The sequence below is a fragment of the Octopus bimaculoides genome, chromosome 10 (genome assembly GCF_046866305.1).
Source record: "Octopus bimaculoides isolate indiv1 chromosome 10, ASM4686630v1, whole genome shotgun sequence".
NCBI lineage: Eukaryota > Metazoa > Mollusca > Cephalopoda > Octopoda > Octopodidae > Octopus > Octopus bimaculoides.
The window spans coordinates 89,337,718-89,356,165 of record NC_142937.1 but is presented as its reverse complement, the minus strand read 5'-3'; the positions used below and the strand labels follow the sequence as shown (position 1 = coordinate 89,356,165).

Below are 18,448 nucleotides of genomic sequence, written 5' to 3'. Positions count from 1 at the left end.
CCATTTCTAGTTACCCTTATTACTTGCATTTAAAATGTGTCCCTGCATAAATACCTCAAAATCGTTTTGAAAATATATCAGATATTTCTCAGAGGTTAGTATGATTACATTTCATATTTCACATTTTACAGACAAACCATCTCACATTTCATATTTTGCAACAACATTGTTTTTTTAGCATTTAACATTTCACAATAAAATCTTTTACATTTTACAAGATACCATTCTCCAATATTTATCATTTCAGAATTTCTCCAATACATCACCTTGTAACATTTCATTTGATATAAGCCCTTGCATTTCAGATATTAAAAGATATCTTGTCCAATTTCATATTTCACAAGGCTTTTATATCACATTTTCCAATACATCTTCTCATGAATCATATTTCACAATGCATCATTTTCTTACATTCATGAGCTTGCATATTTTTGCATTAAACATCTTATTACACAACTTCAGATGTTTCACATCTCATAAAATTTCACATAACATCAGCATTTTACATTTCACAAAATATATTTTTACATGTTTCATTTCTTGAAAAACAATTAGCTTTTATTAAATTTCACTTTTTAACATTTCATCAGACATGAAATTTTTGCATTGCACATTTCAAAAAACATTAGCTGAAGGTATTTTTCACATCATAAATCATCAACTTTTATTTCATATTTCACAAGACATTATGTTTGAAAATTTTCTGTACTTTTCACTGTGCACGAGCAGGCTTGGAACAATGTTTTTGTCTCAGGAATTCACAGGTTTTCACACCAGTAGTTGAGGGTTCTGGAAAGATGTATGATAGAAAGCAGTTTAAATTATTTTATATGATTGCATATATTTACAAAAGTACACAAATTTTGAGGGTGAGAAGAGGTATATTAGATTTAATCAACTCTAGTATTTGACTAATACTTTTACATATATATATATATATATATATATATATATATATATATATATATATATATATAATATATATATATATATATATATATATATATATATATACCCACATATACATATACATACACACACACACACACATAAAGTAAATAAATTGTTTATATTAAATGAAATTCAAAAACAGAGTATTTTTAATACAGTTATAGACCCTGGCCTATGGAAATGGTCAGAGAATAATTAAAGGAGTACCAATGTCCAGTAGTGCTAAGGGTGTCAGTTGGCTTTAATCTGGCTCTGACATGGAGGTTAGTGAGGTTAATGTGTGATATAAAAACAAATATAGATTAGAAATTATTTCACTTACCATCTGGACCAAGTTGCACTGTAAACTTGCCTTCAGGTTTACATCCACCACATTTTCCTCCACATGTAGCTGTTACTACTTGCTTATTTTCAGAATATGTCAAATCACTAATTCGTGAGTCATCACCATATGTCACCCATTTAACCTAAAGTTATGAAAATAGTAGATAGGATCAACACAAAGTTATAATAATCACATTATTAACATTCTGAGAAACAAAATAGATAGGAATCACAATAGTTGTGAAGTAAATGTATTCAATGACAAATCAGGAGGTCACAAAATCAAATCTTGTTACCTTTATAGCCATTGTGTTTGAGTCACTGAGCAAGGCTTATATCTCTAGTTACTCCAGTTTATAAAAGAAAGAACACCCATCTCTAAAAACATTTGGTCCAAGAAAGCAACCACTTTAAACAGGGAACAGGGAAAATAGGGTTGAAATATCAAAAATAATTCCAGAGTTAATGATTTTATCTGAGACTTTGTGTTGAAACCAAAGCAACTAAAGCATAAAAGACTCATTTTAGTATTTCAAAAACACCCTAAATCTGTTAACTTTATTGTGTGGAATTGATATTTTCATTGCACTCTCTGCAACTTGGTCACTAACACGGTTCCACTGCGACTGGTCTGAAACTAGGTGGTAAGCCAGCTTATATCTTTTAAACTGTTTCTACATTTGGGATAGTGCTATCACTATCCATATGCTTAACTGAATCAAAGTTAACAGAAATCCTTATAAAATTTGAACTTATGGTTCCAACAATAATAAATAAGTAAATAAATCATACCGAATCTCCAAGGATGAGACCAGTGTGTGTTAGATCAACCTTCATTTCCCCTTTACTTTTGCAGTAACTTGATTTACCATACAAGCAATCTTCAGCAACACCAAAACCTCGTTTGTGTTTTCCTTTGCCTTTTTCAAGTTCTGTGAATGTAAAATCAAATCTGTCGAGAACCATTTCCTGTGGACAGAATAATAAAGGTAAAAATTACATCATTAGCCAGTTTATTCACTTCAGTCCTCAGTCAAATCGTCCAACCCATGCTAGCATGGAAAGCGGACGTTAAACGATGATGATGATGATGATGATCCAACCCATGCTAGCATGGAAAACAGGTGTTAAATGACGATAATGATGATGATGTATCTTTGTCTGTCTGTCTGTCTGTCTGTCTGCCTGTCTGTCTGTTTGTCTGTCTGTGTGTGTGTGTGTGTGTCTCTCTCTCTCTCTCTCTCTCTTTCTCTCTCTCTCTCTCTCGCTCTCTCTCCTTCTCTCTCTCTCTCTCTCTATCTATCTATCTATCTATGCATATGTGTGTGTGTATATACAAATAATGAGAAGAAGCCAAAGTTTAATGATTCATTACAATTGTTTCTGTACCAGTTATACTTGCAACACCAGTTTATGTAAAAATACGAAGTGAAAATTTCCGTAATGTTTGCAATTTTAGACATTAGAGAGGCACTTCATCAGACTTGCATCAAAGGTGTGCTGTCATGATGTGCATCTTCCAGACCCTGTTTTTTTGGCTTATATTGAGAGGAAATGAATGACTGTTTGTCATATATACAAATAAATATACATGGGTGTGTGTGTGTGCGTGCACAATTAGTTTTCTTGGCTGAATCAAAAATTTCCAGATCAACAAATCACTAAGTTTTTATATTTATAGAAAACATCATGAAAATTAAACAATTAAACATTTACCTCTGGATAAATTCGAACTTTCTTAAAAATAGTTTTCCCTGGTTTGCTAATTGTTTCATCAAAGCGGTTCATGCATAAATGGAATGGTTTCAAAGCTGGTACATATGCAAAATTTTCATGTGGTAAGGTGATAAATTCTTTTGGCTTATCTGTTTCCATGTCATGACAGTAAACCTTTAATCTTTTATGGTTAAGGACAGAGGGGTAGATCCAGTATTCCCCATCAGTTGCATCCCTACCACACATTTTTATGTCTTTGCATGACATAGGTTCTGTAAAATAATGATAATAAAAATTTTAAATAGATGTTTAAAACACACATACACCATTTTATTCCCCTTTGTTTTATTTTGTAATAGCATGATATTCCTGATTATTGAGTTGAAAATGCTTTGGAAGGCAATACAGAGGTGGATACATGAAGGGTGGGACATATAGCATGACACTACACCAATGCAACTGTTTTAGTTTCAACACAACCATAAGAACAACAACAATAACCGCTGCTAAACATAGCAAAGCTGCCTCAAGCAGTTTCTCTTGTGTTGGTAAATGGTGAATTATTTAGATGGACTGTAATATTATAGATGAGAAGACAATGCAATTTTTTTCTTAATATAGCGTGTGAAATAATGTTAACAAATGCACTGTGAACTTCTGATGCATCAAAATGAAATTTAGCTGTTCTGTAAACTTAATGCATGGATAGGTGGGAAAATATCTGAGAAACATTTGGGGTCCGAAAAAACTTTTGCTTCTTGTAGCAAGCCTTTCAGAGAAATTGATGTGTATCAGTAATATAAAGACAGAGGAATTTTTGTCAATTTCTTTCTTAAAGAGAAAAAGACTAGCAAAGATGAAAGTGAAAGATGTCCCACCAAAAAGTGGTTTATAGATGCCATAATAGGTTATGAAGATGATTAATAGAGCTTCCTACATATAGAAGAATGTTACCAGGAGAATAAGAGGTCTAGTGTTAAAATGGAAATAAGTATACAAATGAACTTGAAAATATCAAAAAAGTACTTGAATTGGCTGCAGTTTTCCCTGCATGGTTAAAAATTTGCTTCTATACTAAATCTTGAGGATAAGATTTGTTAAATGGAAACTGTGTTGAATCCTGTTAAAGGAAATATGATTCCACCTGTCTAGTTTTTTTGAATTACAGACAATCCATTGCCCAATTTGGTGTTGTTGCCGACCCTTGGATAGAATTAATGGAATCCATTGTGTTGCAAGCATTTTGGGAGGTTTCTAGTTTGGGAACAACTTCCTCTCTCCTTCCCACTAACCACAAACAGTAAAAACGGTCATAGTTCTTCCTCTTGGACATTTAACACAATGATAAAACAAAATTACATTGGCAGAGGCAACAAGAGAGAATCTATGTTACTTTTACAAGTAGGCTCAACTAAAGTCCATTCATTGTTCATTTCACATGTTGATGTAAGTTTTTCTCCCATTGGGCAAATATAGGTCACTTCAGATTCATAGGTAGTGTTCGTGTAGACCTTCAATGCACGAGCAAGGTCTTTTGGAGTTCCACAGTCAATCTTCCGGTAACCTGAAATTGATAAGAGAAATTGATACCAATGTTGAAAGTGTGTCAGGAGGAAAGTGAGAATACAAAGATAATGAGACATTTAGAAAGAAATATACTGAGTGAAACAAACTGAAAAATTTAACATCTACGCATAAAGACATTTGGATATATACAAAAAGAAATAGAAAAAGAAGAGGAAACAGGTATTTGAAGTATACCATTTACAGCAAATGAAGGGGGTTAGATTATATAAGGGTGCAATATAAGATGATAGCAAAGGTAATCAAGGTATTAGACATAAGTAGTGATACAGGTAACCAGCAGATAAAGTATGAATAAAGAGGGATAGATGGCAGATATAGTTGTATTGTTGAAAGGGTTTGGATCTAAAATCAGCCATGTGAAGTGTATATGTACTGTTACTAACAGCAGTTCTGATTGTGGCAATCGGGACAATAATGAAGTCATTGAAAAAAAGGAGCAGGGAGACAATTGCAATGACAGTGAGAGATGAAAACAGGAGGCCCTGTGAGTAGAAATCTGCATTCAGGATTACTGCTATCCTGTTTGCAGATGGAATTATGTTTAAATAATGGAGACTAAATTTCCTCACATTAAGTTAGGGGGCAAATGTTTCCTCTTTTGAGTTTAGGATACTGGTTGTAGACAGGCTGTGCAGTTCTTCAGTTACACACAAATTATATCTTCTACCTCATCCATCATAGGCACTTCCTTAGCTAAAGTGCTCCACTTGATTGTAGGATTGTTTATACTCTTGTCCTTTAGGTGTCAGGTGTACTTAGACAACGATGTAGAATTCCTTCTACAACTGTTATGGATTGCGTAAAACAGGCCTAAAAGTGTTTTCTGCGAAGTCTAAATACAATTTTACAGTGTCTTCATTATTTTGAACTTTGACTTTGTAGATGAGCTCTTTTGAGTGGCACTTATTAAGTAGTGGGCATTATGATTGGTTTCTAAAATTACAATCTTGTTGGGTCAGCTTTAAATTGTTAGTATATGTATTTCTCTTATAATGGTTTAGTATATAAACAATAAAATAGAAACACTCTACTGACCTGGATTAAAGATGTAAATATCCCAGCCCCATCTGTTGGATTTAATGTCATTAGTCAGGTGAGTGACGTTGCTCAGATCACATAACTTTGTTTCTTCTTTATATTCAAATGAATTACATTCTGGATGTTTCCGACAAGTTTGCTTACACTTCTTTAAACTCACATTTTTATAGTGTCCAAGATTGTCATATCCTTGTATGCTACCTTTTTTAAATATAATAAGTTTCTCATTGGCTGAAAGCAAAAAAGAAAAATCAAAAAATATATGTTATACCCCCACTGATAAACAGACACATTTTAAATAAACAAAAACATTGCTGTAATTCTTTAAATGAACAATTTATAATAAACAAATAATTGATCTATAAAGTGACACTCTAGTTAGAGTTCATGTTAGTTGTTGAACATCTTGGGACCCACTTAAAACCTTGTCTCAGCATAAAAGTTGTAGTAATCCATTTGTACATCCTTCCTCTGATGGTTTACATTTGTGGGATCAAGACTCCCTTAGACAGGTGGTCAAGCAACATGTCCAGTGTTGTTATGGTCATTCAGTCTTACACAAAAGCAGACCATCAGGAGAGGGGTATATAGACGGATGATCTACAGTCAAAACATGCAGGCAAGCTTTTGTGTGTGTGTCATGATATACTACAATTCACAGTCATTCTGAAAAGTTGTCTTATGCTGACAAATTATTTTGTGAATGGATTATATTTTTATAATAAATTGATCATTTAAAAATAATGCACCAGATAACTTTCTAATATCTTAATCAAATTTCAATTACATGATGCTTCTGCATGATTATCTAATATTCTAAAAATATCTATATCTATATAATAATAATAACAATAATAATAATAATAATAGAAAACATGCATAAGAGTGTTCAAGGTGAATAAATGCGGTATGAGAATGCCCACACAGTATTTAGTGTTTCTGATATTGCTTATTTCTGGAACATGTCTATGTCTGTGCATGTAGGTCAAACCAGCTAATATTTTTACAGAAATGGTTGTCTCTATAATTATGGAATATAAATGGAAAAGAGTAACAAAGTTCCTGTAATAAAATACAAAGAATATTTACGTTTTACCCGTTGGTAGTAATCTCTTCCCTTAGTTCTCCTTATTTCCCTGAAGATAGCTGCATTTTCCTTTGATAAGAAACATCTTCCTCTTTTTTTACTGATTTCAAATGACAAACACCTTTTATCAGACCAACATTTTGCTGCACAGTCTTCTGGTGATACATTTTCGGTATCCCACAATGTTTTCGAGGACAAAACCAGAATTGTATTACGGATTTTCACAAAATGGTTCTGGACATCTGGAGTTAAAGTTTAATTTAAATCAATGAAAAATAGTAATAACAACAATAATAATAATTGCTCATAAAGCACAAGTCTACAATTTGGGAAGTAGAGTTTGTCAACTAAATCTGGTTTTCTATTTTATTGGGTTTGATAGGATTAATAGCAAAGTTGACCTCAGCAAGATGTAAAATCAGAAGGTAAAGAGCCAGAACAAATACTACAATACATTTTGTCTGATGCTCTAATGATTCTATGAATCCATCACCCTTATATCACCACACCACAATAATAATGATAACTATTGTTGATGTTAGAAATATTAAAGATAACCTTTTCCAGCATTAGCACATGGCTACACATTCTGCAGTGAGAATACAAAAGAGTAAATCAATCTCAGTACATGTACTTGTTTTATCTGAAGCAAAATAGACAAAGTACATCTTGCTGGGATTTGAATGCAGAATGTAAAAGGATGTAACTAAATATGGCTAGCCGTGGTAAGACACATCATTTTACTGAAATCAGAACGGAAAACTAAAATAATTCTAATTTCATTATCATTTAACGACTGAAACAAGTAAAACGTGTAAGATAAAAATGTAAATAAATATGGACACTCAAAACTTAATATAGCAATCTAAGAAATTTAATCACTCAAAATCTGAACCCCTGCCCATTAAGGGTGTCATTTTAATTAATCTTAATATTTTGGTTTGCCCCTTCCCCCTTGAAGACCCTGGCAAAGAGAAATAACAACTTTGATAGCAGAGCCCTGAGAATGAGAAAATCAGATGGTACTATCATATATCTAACAAATAACTCCATGCATGCACGCATCAGCCCACAGCTTCCCACCTCATCTGATGCATGCACTGTTAAGGACATGTCCTTCGTCTCCCACCAGATCATCCCACCAGGGCTTTACTCTCATTCAACACAGCAGCGGCAGGCTGGAAGAGGCCTCATGACAGGCCCCACACAAGATGGCTGATTGTGATTAAGGAAGACTTCCAGAGGCTCAACATCACCTTGGAGAATGCAGAAGGGCTGACACAGGACCACTTAGTGATGGACAGCACTGATGGATCTGCTTGACTCTACACATGATGACATCTCTTGGACCACTAACCTGGGATGACCTCAGCACCATCAAGCAAGAACATGAAGCAGCAAGCAGCATTTTTATTCACTAAATATATAAGCAGCCACTTTACTATATATTTTCCATGCAGAATTTATCTCTGGATATTTTTCTCAAGTTCTTTTTTTCAGTATAAGTGTGAACAGAGAAGTATGGATTAATGATCTGGGTTTGATTCTCAGTCTAAGTCAGTTCCCTCTACATACAAATTTAATATCCTTCACACAATCTAATTGCTGTCTCTCATTATGTTTGGCCATGTGCCTAAACAGTGAAAAGAAAATACAAAAACATCAACATAAAAAATACAAAAAGTATCAGCAGACAATATATTCTTACCTGGTGGTGTCAAACATTGTGCAGGGTTAGCTGAAATTTCAGAAAATGTTGAAAAAATTTTAAATAACTGACTTTACATTATTTGTCAGACTATAAACATTATAAAGAAAATAAAGGAATTTTTCTTAGTATTTCCAAAATTCTTTCATAATCCGAAACTTTTTTATCTTTAAATGTAAGCTCGATAATAAAAAAAAAGAAACCTTATTAACAATAATTAATTTCAGATAGTTTAGATGTTGAATAGATTCTTTTTGTAAAAATTACATATCATAAATATATTTTAACCTTTTTAGACAAATGTATCAATGGTGAGTAACAGAGGTTTAGATGAATAGAAGTGAAATAGATAAGTGTATAAAATATTGGACTACCATCTTGGGAATCATTAATTAAAATTCACTGCTTGTCTTTTATTGTGTTTTTGGTCAGAATGGTCAGAACATGTAGCATTCTAAGAAATTTAATCACTCAAAATCTGAACCCCTGCCCATTAAGGGTGTAATTTTAATTAATCCTAATATTTTGGTTTGCCCCTTCCCCCTTGAAGACCCTGGCAAAGAGAAATGACAGCTTTGATAGCAGAACCCTGAGAATGAGAAAATCAGATGGTACTATTACAAATCCAACAAAGAACTGCATGCATCAGCCCACAGCTTCCCACCTCATCTGATGCATGCACTGTTAAGGACATGTCCTTCATCTCCCGCTAGATCGTCCCACCAGGGCTTTACTCTCATTCAACACAGCAGCGGCAGGCTGGAAGAGGCCTCATGACAGGCCCCGCACAAGATGGCTGATTGTGATTAAGGAAGACTTCCAGAGGCTCAACTCATTCCAGTCATAATGACCCCATCTTCTTTTTGTATAACAGGGACTACATAGTCTGGAGTGTCCTTCTTTGTTTAAAATGATAGAGTGTGATTTGAGGAAAAGTTAACTGTTATTTTTTTCAAATCATTAAATTACATGTCAGTTTAATTATCTCATGAGCTTGTAGCTTAATACTTTATATCTAAAGATATTTCTGCTACTCGTAGCTTTGCTGTAAACATGTAATTTTCATTTCAGTAAAATACAGTTCTATTGATTGAATTAGAGGGCAAAAACAATTCATTATTGGTTGAAATAACACAAGAAATAAAGGAAAAGGAAAGGGGAGAAAAAAGAACAAAAACTTACCCAAACAACTATATAATGTCCCAAGCATTAACGCATTTGCTATTGCTACCATGATCTTGGTATAAACTTTTGGTTTATGACAAAGAAAAGGAATCTGAGCAAATGTGGGTATGTGTGTGTGCATGTGTCTATATATATGTGTGTGTGTGTATATATATATATATATATATATATATATATATACACACACACATATATATATATATACATATATATATACAGATATATATGCATATATACATATAAATATATATATATATATATATATATATATATATATATATATATATATATACATACATACATATATGTGTGTATGAGTGTGTGTGTGTGTGTGAATATAACATCTGTGCTGTTAAATGCTGTTAAATGTTGTATAACAGAATAGTGTGACAGACAATTAACAATGAAAGTTTCGTTGTTGTTACTAGTTTTAATGCTTAACCGTATACATCAACAAAGAGAAAGGTAAGTAAGTAGGTGGGTAGTAGGTAGGTAGGTAGGTAGGTAGGTAGGTAGGTAAATTGGTAGGCAGATAGATCGTTGCCAGTGCCCCTGGACTGGCTTGTGCGGGTGGCACATAAAAGACACCATTTCGAGCGTGGCCGTTGCCAGTATCGCCTGACTGGCCTTCGTGCAGGTGACAAGTAAAAACACCTACTACACTCTCTGAGTGGTTGACGTTAGGAAGGGCATTCAGCTGTAGAAACTCTGCCAAATTTAGATTGGAGCCTGGTGTTGCCATCCGGTTTCACCAGTCCTCAGTCAAATCGTCCAACCATGCTAGCATGGAAAGCGGACGTTAAACGATGATGATGATGATGATGACAGATAAAATGAAATAATCTTAATTGGCAAATAACTTTGGGCCAAACCCTGTTGGTGAGTATGTTGTTGCTTGTTTAGTGAGTTCTTCTGGATTCAGTTCTTCATTAGACTAGGAATTCATGTTCATGTTTGTGTGGTTAAAGTTGGGTGAGAGGATCAAAATTCTGTTGCTTTTCTACAAAGCAATACATATCTGTGTGCATGCATGCATGTGTGTGTATGAGTGTGTATGTGTGCATGCATGTGTGTGTGTCTGTGTATGTGGGTGTATATATATATATATATATATATATATATATATATATATATATATATATATATATATATGTATGGGTATTTGTTGTGTGTGAATATAAAATTGAAGAAACTGGAGTCCGGGAAAAGGAATACAGTTAGACATTTATCTATTATTCACTACAATTGTTTTAGTGCAATGTAGTTCTTCAGGAATACAGGTATTTGATTATACCTCTGTTTGTTTGCATAATAAGATCTAGTTGTGTTTCCTCAGGTGATATACGAATGTTGTCTCTGTTAGTTTAAAATTGTCGACTTTAAAGCCATCTCCTCTGTTCATCGTGGTTTGAATTTAGTAGTGGCTGATAGATCCATGGTGTGTACCACAAGAGCGCATTTGTCTGACAATCACACTCTCATGGCATCCCTGAGGAAACACAACTAGATCTCATTATGCAAACAAACAGTAGCATAATCAAATACCTGTATTCTTGGAGAACTATGTTGCATCGAAACAATTGTAGTGAATAATAAATAAATGTCCACCCATACTCCTACTTTTTGACTCCAATTTTTTCAATTTTATATATACATATGTCTGCATGTGTGTGTGTCTTCCTGAGAGACCCTGGAAGACATAGGATGAAGTGGTGAAGCATGATCTTCAAACTTTGGGCCTCACAGTGGCAATAACTAGTGACCAAGACCTTTTGCGGTATACTGTGCTTGAGAAGATCTGTCAAGCCAAATGAAGTCATTGTCATGGCTTCAGAACTTCAAAATTTCCATGCTTCCTGAGATTCGCCAACACTACACCTGATTTTCTCCCCTCCATACACATGCAAGCATGTATCTGACTCATGCAAGCATGTATCTGACTCATGCACTTTTCACTTTCCAGACATTTGTACAATACTGCATATGCTTTATACGCACTTTTGACAAGTTGTAGTGCACTTGAGCACTGTATACAATAATTTCATTATTATTATTATTATATAACAGATATGATGCAGTTAGCAATGAATTAGCAGTCATTAGAATGTTAAATAGAATGCCTTGTAAGCAATTATTCTGATTGGGCTCTGAGCTTGAATCTCACTAAGGTCAACTTTGCCTTTCATCTTTTTGGGAGCCTGTATAATAAATTACTGATCCATGGCAGTAGGTTTATGGAAGTGTTTGAGATCTTGGGCAAGATATCTTGCAATATCTTTTCTGGTTCTTTGCATTCTAATATCAAGACTTGTGACAACACTGATGCCAAGTTGTATTGAACCAAGTCTGTGGCATAACCATTGGTTAAACTTTGATGCTTATGTGTATATGTATGCATACATACGCATATTACACATTCCTTAACCACACAGCCATTCTTGCACCATAGCAGATAGAAAAACAAGCAGTCAAGCGGGAAAATGTGGCAATTGGGGCACTTTGTTTTATGGATATTAGCTATATTATGGTTATGTTAGGTGTAGGGAATGATGGTAGAGAATCACATAAATAACGATAGAGAGAAAACATCTGCAAAGAAAGTTTGATTGAAAAGAGGATTGCATAGGAAAAGTAAATGAATAATTCAATACAATAGTTTTTGAATAGCATTGCTTTGTGGCTCTGTTATCAGAGTATTGATTCAAAGTGTTAGATTTCATATTCTATAGCATAGAATAATGATGGTATATGTAAGTATGTATGTATGTATTTTTCTTCTTTCTATTTAGTAATATTCTTTCTAGAATGAGTGAGGTGATTTCTAGCAAAGAAACAAAAGCTCCATCATTGGAGTCTGAATAATAACAATAATTGTTACACATAGAACTTCAAGCAAGTCTTGTATATTTTCATTGTTCCACTTATATACTGTTTCTATAGAGATTGAGTTAAATGGTCATTTCTTGGCTTGAAAATCCTTAACATTATGTTAACAGCTATGAACAACTGTGCATAGATTTTTTTTTATCTCTGTCTCAGAACATTATGTCTGGTCTGTTGTGCTTGAATTTTATTGAAGTCTTGGCAGAGACATTCTACCTTTATTCTTTCAGATATGTGTGGCTATGCCCTCCACCTCATTGTAGCTTCTTATATTTATCATCTCAGGATTATCCTTTCTATGATTTTATTATATAGTATTCTAGCAATAACATAATGCTTCATAGGTAAGTAATACCATGATGACATTTTCAGGCAGTCACTCATGATGTTGGTAACATCCTCAATGTTAATTCAACAAAGCCTGCATTGGTTATTGCATGTAAGAGATTTATCTGTATCCCTGTCTCTTTTATATTGGGGCTATTTTCAACTCTTACATTGCAAAAGCTTACCATTCAAAGTGATAGCTAATAACTAGGTTGTTAGTCCAGGATTGGCTACTCATATAGCTATGCATGACCTTTTGCTGGTATGTATGCAGCCTCTCTTCTGATAACCAGTTACAATAACGTTAGACAACTTCTCTGTGTGTATATCCTAAATCATCAGTTATGGAATACTCTCCTAGGAGGTCCTTTTCATCTCATAGTGTTATTGGCATATATATATATATAATGGGAGTAAGCATTGTAAACTGTGCATAGCAGAACAGGCGAGGATACTAAAGGATTCCCTCAACCCAGGGAACATCCTTAACTCTAGAACAGAGGTCTTCAGACCATACTTGCATTTCAGGAAATTCTTGTTATCTTGGAACCTACAAGGTAACAGGGTCATTTATGATCAATAGCCAAAGGGAGACAATAATCTGTTCTTGACGTTGAGTAGCAAGGTCCTTTCCTCCTCCTCCATTTTCTAGAAAGGTTGCTTGCTAGAGGCCATAAGCCTACAAGTTTGGGATCTGATGATACACTGTAAAGTTAAGTGCTTTATGGATGTGAAATCCAGAGTAATCCCCTAAATCAGCCATATTTTTTCTTTCATTTTTTTTTATTCATGTATATATATATATATATATATAGATATATATACATACATAATTGCGCATGCACACACACACATACACTTTATTTCATTTTTTTTTTTGTCCTTATTACTTATTTATTTATTCAATAATCTATATTATGTCCATGTAAATATACCGTTAGAATTTAAAAAAAAAAAATTTTTTTAATATTTTGTTAAGGTCTGCTAAAGTTCTCACAAAAATAGTCCATTCACTACTTCTTTTTCTCTTCTTCTAAATGTAAGTGGCATTAAATATAGAGCTGAGGCAAATTATGATGAAGATTAAAAGTCAAATGATTTTCAAAGGAAATAGAAGGAAAAAAAAAAAGCTTACAAATACACAGCTGAAATATTACGAATATTTTCCATTTATTTCAAAGCCGACAACGAAAATGGTTCTAAAGAATCATTTATGAATTTATGAAAAGCAGTTTGACGATCCTAAAACTGATTATTTACAGCTGACACCTGAGTTGTCTCATTATTAAGAAAAATTCTTTTCTCATACATTTCAAAGTATTATATTGGATTTACGTTAACATTCATCACTGAAATTATCAAAAACTATGAAGCAAAATATATTTTGTGCTTACCTGATTTCATTTCTCTTGTCTAACATACCTAACCACCAAACTGTGAGGTACCACTGTTTTTTGTCCAGTTTGTTTGCTTCATAACTTGTTTACCTGTTCTGAATATTTTTATCAATATTTTTCTTTTTCCATTCTTTTTTCTTTCATTGTCAAGTCAGTGGTGGAAAGAGAGAGCTTATGACTTCTTCCAAGGCCTCCAAGGTTAGTGAAAAGAAGAGGAGAAGTTAATCTTAGATCGGAAGCCTGGTTTAAATGCTTGCAATAAAGTGAATTCCACCAAAGGCAGCTATGGATAAGGTAGTGATGTTCCATCAGGTGGCAGATTAAGTCTGTTAAACAAAAACAGAAATAATACCTTCAACAAGCTTTTACATGGTTTCTGTCAACCAAGTTTCACTCACAAGGATTTGATTGATTTGAAGCTATGGTAGAACATACTTGCTCAAGGTATCACTCAGTAGAATCAAAACCTTAAACACTTGCAAAGAAACCTTTTAACTAGACAGTTAACCTTGTTTCCATAGACAAAATGACAACTTTGGAGATTTGTGTGCATAAGTGCATGCATGTGTGTAAGAGAGTGAAAATTTAGTTTTTTTAACAAGTTATTTAGATATTGAATCCATGTCCCTGTATGACCAAAGTGTTAAGAAGTTTGCTTTGCAACCAAGAGGTCCTACTGCATGGAATCTTGGACAAAGGCAATTTTCTAAAGCCTCAAGTTGACTTCTGGTCATTAACAGATCAACTAAAATAGCTACAAGGAACCAAACATAAGTTACATCTTTGTAAGTGGAGTTTACAACAAGGTACAGCATCACTTGGCATATTTTCATTTATTAAATTTATTTACTTAATAGCTGCAAATAACATTCATAAAAAAAAAAGTGAATCCTTTTACTTAATGATAAGGAGCAATAAACTGTAGAGATTAAACTGGATTTTTGCAGTGTTATGACGAGAAACAAAACCTTCACCTGGATTGAATGTTAGTCTACTGGAAGTAAAAATGCTGTTCTCTCCATAAGAAATGCATTTAATCAGTGACAGACCTGCTGAGACTTACACTCAATACACTGCTATTCACATTATGTATATTTCTTTTTTAAGGATCATTAAGAGTGGTCTTAAACTTATGGCACATGAAATCGATAAGCTTGATTGCTTTTCGCAGTCACCTCTCTTTAAGTTACAAATATGATTGGCTAAGATGTCAATGTCACATTTCCTCTCCACTTATACAAGCATAAGCTTTGCTGTTCTTCAGCTCCAAGTTGGTCCTCATTCAATAAAGCTACATTAATGAATATTCCAGCCATGACGATTCTAACTCTGTCAAGCAGCGAGTACTGCAGGCAACACTATCCAACGTCTTTTTTTGTTAAAGACTGTAAGAATCTAATTTGAAAGAAATTTGTTTTGGTGTCACTGCTGTTTTCGCCTCTGCATCATTGACGGTGTTGCTAGAAATTCTTTGATGACCCTGTAAATTTCAACGCCTCTTAGAGAGAAATGCTGAGACTGGCATTTATGCATACCAGTGCTCAGCAACCTTTTTTCATTTGCAGTATACATATATTCTTTTCAAAATTCGGCAGCACACCTGACCTAAAAATATAACTAAAAGTATAGGGGAAAAAATTACATTCAGGTTACACAGTGACACACCTAGCATCGTCTTGTAACACACCAGTATGCTGCGGCACACTGGTTGTGGAGCACTGGTCTAGACCACAAACAAGGTAGCTTTTTATGAGACAGAGTATAAACCATCAACAAATGTCCAGTATTGGAAGCTATTTTAATAAGATGTAACACCAAACACAACTGCTACTGTTTCTATAGAAGGAAAACATTTCACTGAGAGACTGCATGGTTTTACTTTTAAAAAATATCACAAAACACCAAAGGGTTTTTTTTTTTTACCTTTTTTGCTTTGTTTAATATAATACAGAATAACGTTCATATTTTTTAAACAATAAATGTTTAAAGATAATTTATTTTCACTCCTTATACAATTGACCGCATAGGATGTTCCCATAAACCATTATTTTATCAACAAAACATTTGTTATCATTATTATCATAAAAAAAAATATAATAAAATTATATTCAAAAAAATCTTTATATACCATTTAAATCCGTTTTCCCACATTATAAGGGTGGCCCTTGGTTCTGATTTGAAGAAATTTCTTGGGCAGTGGAAGGTGTGAAACCACCTGTATATTGTTGTTGTTATTAATGGTAGCAATAACATGGTGAGTCAGCAGAATCACTAGACTACCAGAAAAAATGTAATGTGTTATTCCTTGTAGTTCTTTACATTCTGAATAAAGTACCAGTCAAGCATTGGGGTCTAAAGTATTGACTAATCCCTCTCCTTTAAAATTGCCAGCCTTTGCTTAAATTAGAAACCATTACACTGGTCAACACGTATTTTTCATCAAGAATATGCCAAGATGTACTTAGTGTAGTTTTTAACACTGATTTCAAACATACAATTAGTTTTTTGATATCATGTACAGTTTTCTAGATGTGAAGGTTTCTTTGGTTTTAGCTCATGCATTATATAAAAATTTCAATTAATGTGTATGCATGTATTTCATTTACATCATGGAAACATACCTTTAAAATAAATTACATTATTCATTGCTGCATAGTTCAGATGCAATATGTCATCATCTTAAATTAACCAATCATGTTTTGTCTGATGAAATAAGTATTTCAACATCTCAAAATTGTCTAGTCATAATTGGTCTGATGAAATATTTCATCATCTCAAATTCAGTGTTAACATTGTGAAGACAGTGTAGAAATCGTCTGTCAAAGCTCAAAAATGTACAATAACACCAGAGATCAAGAAGATTTATAAGCTATACTTTGACTATCCTCTTGGAGATCAGGACAATTTATGGGCACCACATTTTATTTGCTCAGTTTGCTCAAATAGCTTACATGATTTGTTCCATAAGAAGTCCATGCCTTTTGCCATTTCAATGATATGGAGGGAGCCAAAAGACCATTTTAATGACTGTTATTTTTGAAAAGTAAATGTCACAGGATTTTCTTTGAGAAATAAATACAAAATTGTGTATCACAATTGGGATTCTGCAATGAGACCTCACAATGGAAGTCTGCCAATTCCAATTCCACCAGATGGTCATGATAGTGCTGCAGAGGAAGATTACATGGCTGATGACGACAGCTTTGAACCTCAGAAATTTTCCCAAGTTGAACTGAATGACCTTGTCAGAGACCTATCCCTCTCAAAAGATAAAGCAGAACTGTTGGCATCAAGACTGAAGGAGAAGCATCTGCTAGAGCACAGTGTTCATATAACTTATTTTTGGCCGAGAAATATGGTTCTACAAACATGTTCTGTTGAAGGGCCATTGAAAAAACATGATCTTGCATAGTAGCATTTGTTCATTGACTCTTCAAAACAAAGTTTAAAAGCTGTACTTTTCCTTAATGGTAATTTGAAGCCCTCCATACCTATTGCACACTCCATTCATCTTCATGAATCATGAAAATATGGAACTATTACTTCATGCCATTGCCTATGAAAGATACTCAAGGAAAATATGTGGAAATTTAAAAGTCATTGGAATGTTAATGGGAATGCATTCAGGTTCCACAAAATACTCTTGTTTCTTGTGTCTATGGGATAGTCGGGCAACTGACAGACATTATTCGAAATCAAACTGGCAGGCACAGCCAAGACTGTCTAGAGTCAAGAATACACTTCCTGTAGATCCATGTTATGTCCTATTGCCTCCTTTGCACATAAAGCTTCTACTGATGAAACAATTTGTAAAGACACTAGGGAAGAGAAATGCCAGAGGGTTTGAGTTTATTGTAGAAAAGTTTCCCAAAATCACGCTGGCGAAGTTGAAAAAAAAAGATATCTTTGTTGGACCCCAAATTAGAGAAGTACTCAAAGATGTCTACTTCAAGACAACATGTATGAACTGGAACTGCCTGCCTGGAATGCTTTCAATTGGATCTGTGAGGATTTCTTGGGCAACAAGAAGGCAATGGACTACAAGCATGGCATCAAGAATCTTCTGAAATGTTACTCAGCCATGGGTTGTCGCATGTCCCTGAAAGTTCACTTCTTGGACTTCCATCTGGATTTCTTTGCAGACAACCTTGGAGGAATGTCTGATAAACATGGTTAAAAATTTCACCAGGACATTAGCGCTATGAAGAAATGGTACCAAGGCTTCTGGAATGACAGTAAGCTGGC

At 33.9% G+C, this 18,448-nt stretch overlaps 1 protein-coding gene across 1 annotated transcript; it reads right to left on the bottom strand.

The window, feature by feature from the left end:
- Nucleotides 1-531: 531 nt before the first annotated feature.
- Nucleotides 532-9,732, bottom strand: LOC106874924 (uncharacterized). The gene is made up of 9 exons (XM_014922842.3): nt 9,594-9,732; nt 8,412-8,441; nt 6,706-6,945; nt 5,614-5,847; nt 4,385-4,555; nt 2,992-3,263; nt 2,068-2,244; nt 1,274-1,418; nt 532-789 (listed from the first exon to the last, which is right to left on the bottom strand). The coding sequence occupies exons 1-9, from the start codon at nt 9,715-9,717 to the stop codon at nt 713-715; spliced, it is 1,470 nt and encodes a 489-aa protein (XP_014778328.2). The 5' UTR covers nt 9,718-9,732; the 3' UTR covers nt 532-712.
- Nucleotides 9,733-18,448: the final 8,716 nt, after the last annotated feature.